This window comes from Medicago sativa, chromosome 5 (genome assembly GCF_051527215.1).
Source record: "Medicago sativa cultivar Bolivia chromosome 5, Bolivia_mono, whole genome shotgun sequence".
NCBI classification, from domain to species: Eukaryota; Viridiplantae; Streptophyta; class Magnoliopsida; order Fabales; family Fabaceae; genus Medicago; species Medicago sativa.
The window spans coordinates 32,393,699-32,405,785 of NC_140753.1; the positions used below are offsets into that span (position 1 = coordinate 32,393,699).

The 12,087-nt window shown below is 34.1% G+C and overlaps 1 protein-coding gene and 1 long non-coding RNA gene across 8 annotated transcripts; both read right to left on the reverse strand.

Annotated features, from left to right (window-relative positions):
- Window positions 1-288: 288 nt before the first annotated feature.
- LOC146921836 (uncharacterized) lies at window positions 289-3,535 on the reverse strand. Of its 7 annotated transcripts, none has more exons than XR_015012251.1 (6): window positions 3,208-3,535; window positions 2,976-3,083; window positions 2,011-2,076; window positions 1,415-1,922; window positions 1,219-1,307; window positions 289-665 (listed from the first exon to the last, which is right to left on the reverse strand). It is a non-coding gene; the product is annotated as an uncharacterized LOC146921836 (long non-coding RNA). The 7 variants fall into 7 exon arrangements; XR_015012253.1 differs by having other exon boundaries at window positions 1,998-2,076; XR_015012252.1 differs by having other exon boundaries at window positions 2,011-2,079.
- Window positions 3,536-9,026: 5,491 nt separating this feature from the next.
- On the reverse strand, window positions 9,027-11,523 carry LOC146921837 (putative F-box/LRR-repeat protein At3g58880). The gene is made up of 3 exons (XM_085710796.1): window positions 10,514-11,523; window positions 9,922-10,101; window positions 9,027-9,832 (listed from the first exon to the last, which is right to left on the reverse strand). Exons 1-3 carry the CDS (start codon window positions 11,381-11,383, stop codon window positions 9,707-9,709), a joined length of 1,176 nt encoding a protein of 391 aa, XP_085566922.1. The 5' UTR covers window positions 11,384-11,523; the 3' UTR covers window positions 9,027-9,706.
- Window positions 11,524-12,087: the final 564 nt, after the last annotated feature.

The following is a 12,087-nucleotide window of genomic DNA, read 5'->3' on the forward strand; positions in this document are numbered from 1 at the left end:
TTTAAATTCCGTCGCCAAGAGTTCAATAATTTTGAGGTATTTCCGTCGCAAATTGAGGCGGAAATCACCGTCTCGAATAGGCAAAATTCCGTCTCTAAATTCTGGCGCAAAATTAATGAATTCCGTCTCTGTTCAAATAAAATTCCGTCTCTACAGAGACGGGTAAAAAGCCCGTCTCTAAAAATGATTTTTTTTTTGTTTATTTTATAAATTCAGCCTCAATATTTCAAATGTTTAGTGCTAAAATAATGTTTCAGATATTCATTATGTCTATCTAACTATCAAGAATGTCACAATTATATTTTGATAAACATCAAATTTGCAAAGGTGACATGAAAGTACACACTCATGCAACAAAACATCACCACATGATATTATGTCATCAATTCATCATGTAATTTTACCAATATAAAATTATCCAAAATGTAAAATGATCATGATATATGTTTGATCTAACAAAAAATATATAAACAAAAGTAACCAAACTAAAGTTCATCCATCTCGCTGTTACCATTATCACCCTCTCCTTCCTGTTGAATTGAAGAGTTTATAATAGGCATGAAATTCCCAAACATTTGCTCCTAGCGCTCCATAATAGCAACTTTTCACAGCCAAAGACCACCTACTATTACATCTCTTTTTAATAATAGCTCCATCAATTTAGCCTACAAACAAAAAAAATCATGAAATTGTGTATTTTGAAAAGAACAATCAACTTTCAACCTAAGTAACAATGAAGCTTGATGTTTCATATCATATAAAGAAAATAGTATATCCCCTAAATAACTATATCTCCCTATTTATGTAACTGCCACTATTTGTAACAATTGTTTCAACCATTTGCCATTTCAACTTTTCAACCTAAGTAACAACAATATTGAAGGTTCATATTTCATATCATATAAAGAAAATAGGTTTAGAGAGAAACAATTGCAACTGGACCATATTTGACATGTAAATAACTATATTTTGCCATATAAGGTAGGCGGCCAAAAACAACAAACTGGCCGCAACACAACAAACAACCATTAAACAAAGTCAAAAACACAGTTCATATAGATAAAACTGTCTAGCAACACAACTAAATCAACACTGCTGACTGCAAACAATAAAACCAACCAAAACTGAAACAAAAAGTGCTGACACGCCCTCTAAACAACCGCACGAAACCTATGCTACCAGATAATAAATTTTAAGCACCTTATATCATAAAAATACCTTGAAATCCTTTGGGTTTGTTTGAGAAGATGTGATATGTTGATGAGTTGTAATTATTCTTTTACCTCTTCCGCTGCCTCTACCTCTACCTAACATTCGTGAACAATACAAAGTAAAAAAATCAAGTTGAGTTTAATTAAAATATAAATAACATAAGTCATGCAAGAATAAGAGGGTAGAAAATTCAATAAATTACCTAGTCAGAATATGTTTCATCATCATCATCATCATCATCTTCTTCTTCTTCGGCATTGTCTTCTACTTCTACTTCAATATCGTTATCCCATTCAAAGGTAACCTCATCCAAGAAAGGACCGTATGCTTCCTCAACTTCTCCAACTAAATCAACAAGACTTCCTTCAAGATTGTCATTTGCAATTGTCACGTGTGATTGTGTGATTGATTCATCTTGGTATGGAACTTCTTTCTCCGGCTTACTATCTTCTAAAGTTTGAATTGTGCTTCTCGCCTTGGTCTTAATCACAGCCAACCAATCTTTTTTTCCTTCAGGATACTGTGTGAAGTATACTTGTTTTTGGATCTTACAAAAATCATTAACCAAACTTTGCAGCACCATTAATGTAAAAATCCAGGGTTGGTATAAAATAAAACTTTATTCAATACGATATTAATAATAAAATCATTTACCCCTGAATCGTCAACCCTGCCAAGAAGCCTCGGTCCTAACTGCCTGCCTAAACAATCTGGAACACAAATAAAAGGAGTTGATTAATGCTTTAAAACAAGCACAAGTTGAACATCAAAGGAAAAAAAGGCACCTGAGTACTTTACTGAATATTCCTACGCAGCAATTACAGAACGTTGACTCAGTTGTCCCATTTCAAATGCACGAACACGCTGCTCCAAGATCGAAAACGCAAGAACAAATTCGTATAAGTTATAGAGTACTTTACCGAATATTCCTACGCAGAAATTTGTAATAAAGTATTAAGAAGATAGACTCATTCATAATGTAAAATACTAATTTTATCAGTATAAGTTATAGAGTAACATGTTTTCAAATAGAAATTAAGCTTTTACGTCAAACTTTAAAGTCATATTGTACTAAACGATTAAGATCATTACCTTTGTATTCTTAGACTACTCAAATTTCATCAAAATAACTTAAAAGTCTTGGTATCTAACCCAAATTCGAATTTGCTTGCCGAAAGTTACATTTACAAGTAGATCAACAAACTTATCATTAAAATAATTGAATTAAGCCATCTCAAAGCCTATTTCAGGTTAATTTTTGTCTTCTTTCTCATGGTAAAAGTCTCATTCCAAAGTGATGTATGAACATAGAGACATGACAGAACATTACAACAGCAATAGTGCAGAGTTTAATTCAGCAACTCAAAAACTCAGTTTTCTCAGTCATAGAGTAACGAAATTAAGTTCTTCCAAAGCCAATTTCGTGTTAAATTTTGTCTATTTTCCAATGGTTCAATTCCCACTACAAAATGAATCACGTACAGGAAGTTATGACAGTTTTACCGACAACAGGTCCATACGAATTTTAACTGACATTTCATAAAAATCAACCATCCATAATCACTTTTAACGATGATAATCCATTTGGATGTCATTGCTTCACCGTCTCAGCCTCAAAACCATTTGTTTCATGAATTAATCTTGCACATAACATGGGAGTTTATATTTAAAACCTACTTTTCTCAAACATGTCCCAAACCCATTACCTCCAAACAACAAATTCAACTCTAACTAATCAAATTCAAGCTTATTAGAGAACTCACCATATCAAGTGGGGATGAACCACCATTGATGAACAAAAGCTCTGATCCCTTCAATTTCTCCTTCTATTCTTCTTGTTCTTGCAGCTCAAATAATTCAAGTATTCATTCCTGAGCAAGAAAATCCACATGCAACCATTAATTAATTAAGGAGTTGAAAGTGGGCTGAACAGGGGTTAGGTTTCGGTGCAAGAAGAATGGAAACAAAATAGATTGAGTGTACTTCTTTACTTACCTAAGCTTCATCTTAACCCAAAGTAGAGAAATTGAAACAAGAGGTACACCTTCCACCACTTCAATGCATGAATTGGGATAAGAAAGAAAATTGGGGAAAGAAGGTGTAGGACTGTAGGTTCGGTTGGGACTAGGAGAGGAAGATAACATATTGAAGCTTGATCCACACATTAATTCACATAAGAAATGAGGTAGCAAGATTACATGTATCATTTTGGCAAAGATTGATGAAGTTCAAAGGGTTATGGTGGCTTTGGAATGGATGGCCGAGAGATAGAAAGGAGTAAGAGGGAGTATGTTCTGATCTTAGGAGAAAAGAAGGGAGAAATAAGTGGATAAGGTTCCAACATTTTTTTAAAGAAAAATCTCAAGCCCCAAATGACCAAAATGCCCTTCAAGGGAAAAGACGTGATTATTCTCCGTTAATTCGTAACCTTTTAATTCCTCAAGTTCGTTCGAATAATATGCAAGATATTTACCGAATATCTTTGTTTTCTCAATAAATAATTAACCCTTGTATATTAAGCCTGGACTCTCGAATCTTTTGCTTATCGGGTGGTGGCGAACAATGCAGCTTGCGTTGCGGGAGATACCCGCCCCCCGGCCCGCTTCTCGCCGAGAGCCTTTTTTCCTCGGATCATGTTGTCTGACGTCCTTCCTGATGAGACCTTTTTCAAAGTCCCGTGTTTTAATTTGTCGAAGAGCTTCTTTATCTTACGCAATCTGAGATCAGGATATTGAAGAATACCTTCGACGTGTAGCTAAGTTGCTTCGGATTCCTTTTCCTTGGTTGTCGATCATGAAGAATAAATCTAACAGAGTCCACTCCTCTCCCTATTCCATAGGTCGAGCTATTTCATACCGTCAACTCTTCCTAGTAGCTACCCTTGCTAGCATTGTGCTTTGGAATCGATTCTTTATCAATGGCCCACCCTTTCTTTGAACCTTGTCAATGATCTAACTTAAAGATATGAACTGAGTGCCATTTGATGAGTAACTGAGAACAAGGGAGAGGGATATGGAAAGGATGAAGTAATGAAAGACGAAGTCATTGCTAGTAGTAACGACTTGTCACGATCCATTGGTTCATATAAAATCCATGTCCTAGGTGTATCAAAAAACATTCTTTTCGCTAAGCGTATATAATAAAATAGAGTGAAAGGTCCACCCCGAAAGGGGGTACTAACTAACAGCTGAGTCCTCTCCAAACCGCAGGAGATATACAGGGATTCGGCATTCAAGAACTCCCTCCCAGCCATCCTATCTTGTGTAAAAAGAACATAGAAATGTTGAATCAGGGTGCGCAGGGAACCCTATACAAAGGGCCTTTCCCTTCAAATGACAATTGCCTCTTCCTGCTGCGAAAATAATAATAATAATAATAATAATAATAATAATAATAATAATAATAATAATAATAATAATAAGGTAACAACAACAACAAAATAAAATAGTTGCTTCATTATTCCTTTCAAAGAAAAAAAAATAGTTGCTTCATTAGGTGGGTACTCTCAATTAATAGTTGATATCCATTTCAAAATAAAATCAAACAAAATATTTTTGGATCAAAAGGATTAAATTATTTAGAACTAAAATAAGCTAAAAGTATTTGTTGAGATCCTCTTTACTAAAATTAAAGGCACAACCATCCAAACATACAGCAAGATATTGAATCCAATTAAAATAAATTAGATTTAGATATCAAAAGAAAAATATTGAATCCAATTAAATTCTGGGCGCGGGCTCCTTTATGAAAAGTGGGCGAGCAATGAAATAATTTGGCGGAAAAATGAAAACTTTCAATTTCAGAGACGAAATTCAGAGACGAAAATAGTCAGAGACGGAAACTTTCCGTCTCTACCAGAAGTTTGACTATTTCAATAACTACTTGACCATTTAGAGACGGGCACAGAGACGGAATACCTTAGATACGGAAATAAATCGTCTCTAATTTCCGTCTCTGAATTACCTTTTATAGGACAAATCATAAATCTGGCTATGTCGAGACGGATTTAGAGACGGAAATATTTTGAGACGGAAATTTCCGTCTCTAAATCCGTCACAAAAACATTAATTATAATTTCCGTCTCTAAATGATTTTTTCCGTCTCCAGTTCCGTGTCCATTAGAGACAAAAATAATTCCGTCTCTAAATTCCGTCAGTATTTCAGCTTTTTTTAGTAGTGAGCTCCAACCCAAGATGTATCTATTAAATTGTCAAGTAAGTTTAGTTTTCTTGACAAATTTAACAGATTCAAGGACCTTTCTGGTATATTCATAAAGTCAAGGATTAATTTGATGGTTTACTCGATTATAAAAGCTCCAACCCATGGTTTACTCGATTATAAAAGCTCCAACCCAAGATGTAATGAGAGCTAGCAAGCTGCAAACCAGTTGATGTTGAGAACCAACATACATTATTTAACGAATATCGAGGCCTAACTCATCCTTACAAAATCGACTTGTACAGTGAGGAGTGCCTCCTCTTTATAAACTATTCTTAAGAATCCTATCTATCCGATGTGGGACGAAATCCCACCGAGTGTTGGCCGCTAACACATTAGAATCATGAAGAATAGGTGATATATCCACATGAAATGATAAGAATGGTTTTTTTTTTATTTGGTTGAAGTTGGTGAAACTGTAACACTAAAGATTCATTGAAGAATCATAATCAAGCAAAGCTAGAATTGCTTTCCTACTTTCGCATTAAGTTTAGTTCAACCATTTTGAGTGTAGTACCCAACAGCAACGGATGCATTGTACTGCAAATATTGATATCTATTCCAACATGATTATCATTAATATCACCAAACTCAAATCCTTGGACAGTGTCAAATAAAACTCAGCAGCAAAAAATTTGTAAGAGATATTGATTACCATCATTATTTGAATTGAGAAGACCAAAATACTGAAATGGTAAAGCTTTGATATCCATAGTAGTAGTTGCTATTGTGAAAGTCATGCCATGAGCAAAAGATGAAGAAAAGGAGAAAGCTTTAATAGTTGTTGAGTTCTTTAGCTGAAAAAGTAAACTATGTTTTCATTTCGATCTCCCCCTAATGCCTAGAGTAGTCAAGTGTGTGGTGATTATATTTACATGTTTGATTTGTGGTTAGGCAGTGATTAGAAACTCTTGATCATTAATAGTTTCGGGTGGTGATTGCCCGATTTTGTTGTCTATATATATAAGCTTACCATTCTATGTACATATATTTCATACATTGGCGAGTTTGTTTGATTGGAAAATGGAACTAGAACCAATATTTGTAGAAATTTCTTTGAATTTTATTTCTGCTACTGATGTCAAATGGTATTGTGGTCTTGTGGATGAACATCATTACCAAGAATCTAAACTAAATTTTGAGAGCATGTCAGTTTTTTTACAAATCATAGATGCGCGTATACAAAGAATACGACTTCTGAATCTGTAAAGAGTTATGGTGGTATAAGCTTAATAAAATGGTAATATGCCACTTAGGTTTTTTCCTCACATCAGTGGCATTTTAATTTGTAATTATATTTTTCCAGTACGTATATGCAAGATTAAATGAAGGATCAGCAATGGTGCATGACTTTAATAGTCAGCCTTATCTTCTATTTACATGTTATGAATATGAGATTGCAAAATTCGAACTTTCATTATTTTATATATTTTGATCTATGATTTCTTATCTTTCCCAAGCATGGAACATCAGTGTTACTGCTCAGAGTGTTTTTATAAAGGCACTCTCCAAATTTGTGGGATGAGAGGAAGCCAAGAAGATGATTTACTCGGTGGAGGCAAACTAAATTGTTTCTCTCCTCGTTCATATGTATAAGTAACTTAATTATTAAAAACTATGACTCTTCAAAAGAAACAGAGAGCCCAACAGAACTAAATTACAAAAACAGAACTGTGAATAAAATTTTCAGAACTAAACTGCCTTTTATAACATGGTTAACCACCCGAACCAAACATAGGTTTTGGCTAACATGTCCCATACACAAATCTATTTTCATATTTATGGAAACAACCTTGTGTATAGTGCAAAACTTATCTTCCTTGTATACCATAGACTTGGTACCAAACTTAATGGACTCAAGTATTAAAAACTTCAAAAAATCCTTCTCAAAATAGCAAACACTAAAAATCAAACAAAAAATCTAGTTTGCTGAATCTTAAAACCATATTGGCTTGTTTTGGGGAAATCCATAAACAGTTCAATTCGATTTTACCCATCATCGTTCATGAAGAAATAGTTGTTCCAATGCATTGATAAATAATGCTTAAGCAAGCTCTAGCATCCAAGGAGTTATATGAAATGCCAATGAGTGAAGTTCTAGAGTCAAAAGATCTTAATACAACGACCTTGAATGATTTGCAAGCATGAAATGCCAATGAGTGAAGTTCTAGAGTCAAAAGATCTTAATACAACAGCCTTAAATGATTTGCAAGCATGAAATGCCAATGAGTGAAGTTCAAGTCATGCAATTGATCGGGCAGTTGTTGAACGATTTGAGCTGTAGAAGGTAAACTGCAACCAAAGAGGTAATGAATCTTTGCAAAATAAATCCAATATTTGATATCATAAATGCAAAAAGTGTGGACATGATATATATCAGCCTCAAATTTTTCTATTCAAGCAATTTTGGTTACGGAAAATGCTAAGCAAATTGTGCATTTCATTGTTATCAAGTGCACCCTAGAATAGGTGGACAACTGATTTGTATAGAAACTAACGAAAACACCAGGCATACATTTAGGAATTAGAAACATTCATAACAGTGAGAGCTTAAATGTGGAAGAGATCTTTGGACAGAGGAAGGTTTTGTACAGGTGAATGTGATCTTTGTCAGGATATTTTCATTTCACTATATTTGTAGTCATGTTCCGTAAGGTGGTTCGCTCGGCTTGTGTTATAAGCTCAGAAGTAATTCATGCCAACAACCACTATTTATAAGTTCAGAAGCACAAGCTACTCAATCTGTTTTTCTTTTTATTTCCATTTTATACGTTATCATGTAAAACTGCTTTTCTTTTTTGGATATATATGTGTACTTTATAAGAAATGTATTTTCTCTTTCAATGAAAAGATGATAGTTATTGAATTATTATCTTTCCAAAACACTACCAATAGGAGGAATGAGTTCTTTAATAACCTCTTTTGTATCTTCTTCAGCATAAATTCTACATTTCTCTAACTTGCAGAAGTTGAACAAACATTTAAAGAAATAAAGGCCAATGCAGAATATATATTAAATTGAAATTGGAAATATTGGAAATATTTTAGCAAAACCAATTATTAAGGAAAATGGACAGCTCATGCTAATGGGTTTTGGAGTAATTCGATAACAGTTACTCCAGAAAGTTAAATAGGATAGCAACTGGAAATTACTAGAGAATTCCAAATTGGAGACTCCAACAAATTCCCTTGTGCAGATTATGTCTAAACTTTGTGATTGAAATTAAATTTTGTTTGACTTCACATTGTTTCATTATTTGCCATCAAATGGTATCAAGAGCTAAGTTGAACTAAGATGGCAGCAAATTCAAGCACAGGAGTAACCCAATTTCAGCAAGTCTCTAATCAGCAATTTACAAGTTTTATGGAACTATGTTTAAAACGCAGTGGTTACAGACAGAGATATTTTAGAGAAAGGTTTTGATCAATCAACACAAGAAGAAAAATCAAAGGATGGTAAAAAAAAACAGGTGGAAAACGATATTCTACACAATTAAAAAAACCTTTACTTTTAATATGTCAATATATGTGGCGCTACTTGATATTGAAAAGAAAGAAAAAAATCATACTACAACAGCAAAGGAAACATGGGAAACTATGTATAAAACGTATGAAGGAGCACATTCAATTCAACAGATAGTTTGAGCCGATTGAACAATGCAAAGATGAAAGTATTTCTAAAGGTATTCCTAGAACTAACTCAAGCAATGAAACTACAGGTAACGGATCTTTGCAAAATAAATTCAATATTAAATACCACAAATGACGGAAGTATGAACATAATATATAGCAGCCACATTTTGTTCAACTCAAGCAATTTCGTTATGGAAAATGCTAAGTGAGCAACAACACTAACAAGTGGTCCTAAAATATGTTTTATGGTAATAAGTCAACAATTGCTTTACCAAGCAGCGGCAGCGGCAGTGGTATGAAGTCGTAGTAGTAGTAGCAGCAGCAGCAGAAGTAGTAGCAGTAGTAGTAATAGTAATATCCAACGAATCACATAGTTATGAAGTGCATGCTAGAATTGGAGGATCATTAATTTGTATAAAGAGACCAAACATATATTGTTCAAACCACCAAATGCATTAGTACCATATATGCATCTAGGAACTAGAAACATTCATATCAATTCCAGCTTACAAGTGGGAGAGATTGTATGGCAGGAGGATAAATCATCTAAAAATTGGGTGCTTTCTATTTCTTTTAGGTGAAGGGTACGGCAAATGGTCATAACCTGTAAAAGTCTTGCATTCATCAAAATGTATGTTGCGAATCAAAAATCAGCTTCGAAAGCTTCATAGTCTTCAATTCTACATGTTGTAAGACGAGACGTAACACATTCAGGAACATGATATGGATATTTCCAATCCGCTTTGGTTGAACTTGTCGACTGTCGATCCTAGGCAAAATAGGATTTGTAAAATATACATGAAGAAAAGAGAAGAACAAGTAAAAACTAGTAACTATCCATTGATGTAACAAACAAACCTTTTTAATTTTAAGAGCTTGAAGTTTGGGACAATTGTGTAGCATTTTCATTACCTCGTCCCAATCATGAATCTCACAAATCTCACAAGTCCAATATAGTCGAAGGTCGGTTAAGTTTCCAAACACGGGAAGCCCTTTGTAATATGAATTGATTTCTTCATTGTCAAGAATCTTTCCCATCTGCACAGAACAATAAGAAGATACATATATATTATAAAAATAAACTAAATCGAACAACATCAATCAATTTAATATTCTAGTCCTTAAAATTGTAAGGATTGGTCAATTTAAGTTCATGAAATAGAAATTTAGTAACCCTTAAATTGAATAACATCCATGAATTTAGTCGAAATTTTAGACTTAGCTTTAATCCACCTGCTAATAACGAGGCAATTGAAGACAACATGTAGATAGTGTTGAATACAAATAAACCTAAAACATTTAAATTGGGGTGCAAAATTTAGAAAAGGGTCTAAATTGAATGACATTATTTAATTTAGTAAACTAAATTGTTATTTCGTAGATATGAGGACTAAATTGACAATCCTTATAATTTGAATAATTAGAATGAGGATATATCATTATATCATACCCCAACTACTTGTAGAATTTGGACATTATAGACTGCTCTGAACGGAACCTCGAATAAACATATGTGGGCCATGATCAACTTAGATAGGGGTTTGATGCACCCTTCCGCTGGACCACCGGCATTTGCTACACAAGGCTCTTCTAAAAATGTACTCAACCTTTCCAATTTGGGACATCCAGAAAGGAGTTTCATGAAATACACTGTATCGTGGAAACTAACAGCCATCAGAATTAGGGTTTTGAGCAATGGAAGATCAACAGAAGAATGAAACAAACTAGGTATACATGCTCTTGACAATATGAGAACCACAAGTGTTTTGCAGCAGAAAATGGTAGGTGCCGAAGGAATTTTAAACAAGGATAGATTGAGACACTCGACTCGTCGTCGTTTTGCGGCTTCGAGCCATTTGTCGATAGTGACACAATCAGCCATAGCCTCCCAGAGGCTGGAACAACACCTGAGTTTAAAAGATTTGAGGATACGGTCCTGAGAACGTGCGGAAAACATAACAGCGTTCATCATATGACTGAACTGAATCAAGTCCTCTGCACATTTCACGCCTTTATCATTGATGTCGATATCAGAGAGTAAGTGGCACAACAGGTGCCATCTTTTTGATAGAACGGTAGTTCTGAACGCGTCTTTGATTGGAAGAAAAGAGATTACGTGAGTTAGTATATCGTCGGGGAAGTCATCGATGCTCTTGCTCTCTACTGTCGCTGACTGTGACTGCGATATCTTATTCCTCTTAGAGAACAAGCGATCTATTGGTTGCTTAAAAATGCTGCCGATCCTGTTGCTTTTGAAGAAGAAGGGAAACAAACAATTTAATTTTGTTTTATTCCTCTTACTACTAATTTCGTTTTCCATGGAATGAATGGTTTCTTCAGAGAACAAACAATCTTTTCGTTAAAATTGCCACTGATCATGTGTGTCAAGAATGGTTTTAATGGAATGAATAGTTCTTGAAGAAGGAGAGAAAAACAGAAACCCTGGTTTTGATTCTGTTAAGAAACGGAAGGGCTTTGAAATTCTCCAAGATCGGCTAGGGTGAAGATCCTATTCATCTATACCTCTCCCTATTATTTCTCTCATTAAAAACTGTCTATTAAAACAAATTAAACAATTAATTTAGCCAATTAAAAAAAAAACAATAATTGTTTGTTTGTACGCAACGATATAAAATGAAATTTTTAGTTACAAAATTAGTTCAATCTTTTGACCTTTATTTTATCTCTCCTCTAAAAGAATCTATTTTTCAAAAAGGTACTCTTATAGCCCGTTGGTTGTAGATTTTTTAAGAAAAAAACACATTTTTTTAAATAAATAATCACTTTTAATTAAGAGTATTGCATCCGTGAATCACCACCACTTTACTGATTCTACCTTAGAGAAATAGAGAGAAAGAAAATTTAGAGAGATTTCAAGCAGAAAGAAAGAGAACCATATATAGAGTCTCAGAAGAGAAAGAACAGAGAACCAAGCACTAGCAATTAGACTTCACACAAGGGTTTTTGTGTTGTCACAATTTTGAAGTATCGGAACCACTGTTTGGTGGGTTCATCACAAGGGTT

What these genes read in the sequence shown, in the direction of transcription:
- LOC146921837 (XM_085710796.1), bottom strand. Translation starts at nt 11,383, where the DNA reads ATGGAAAACGAAATTAGTAGTAAGAGGAATAAAACAAAATTAAATTGT. An exon ending in AAATTCTACAAGTAGTTGGG is followed by an intron (nt 10,102 to 10,513) that starts GTATGATATAAT and finishes TGTTCTGTGCAG; the next exon opens with ATGGGAAAGATTCTTGACAA. An exon ending in AAGCTCTTAAAATTAAAAAG is followed by an intron (nt 9,833 to 9,921) that starts GTTTGTTTGTTA and finishes TATTTTGCCTAG; the next exon opens with GATCGACAGTCGACAAGTTC.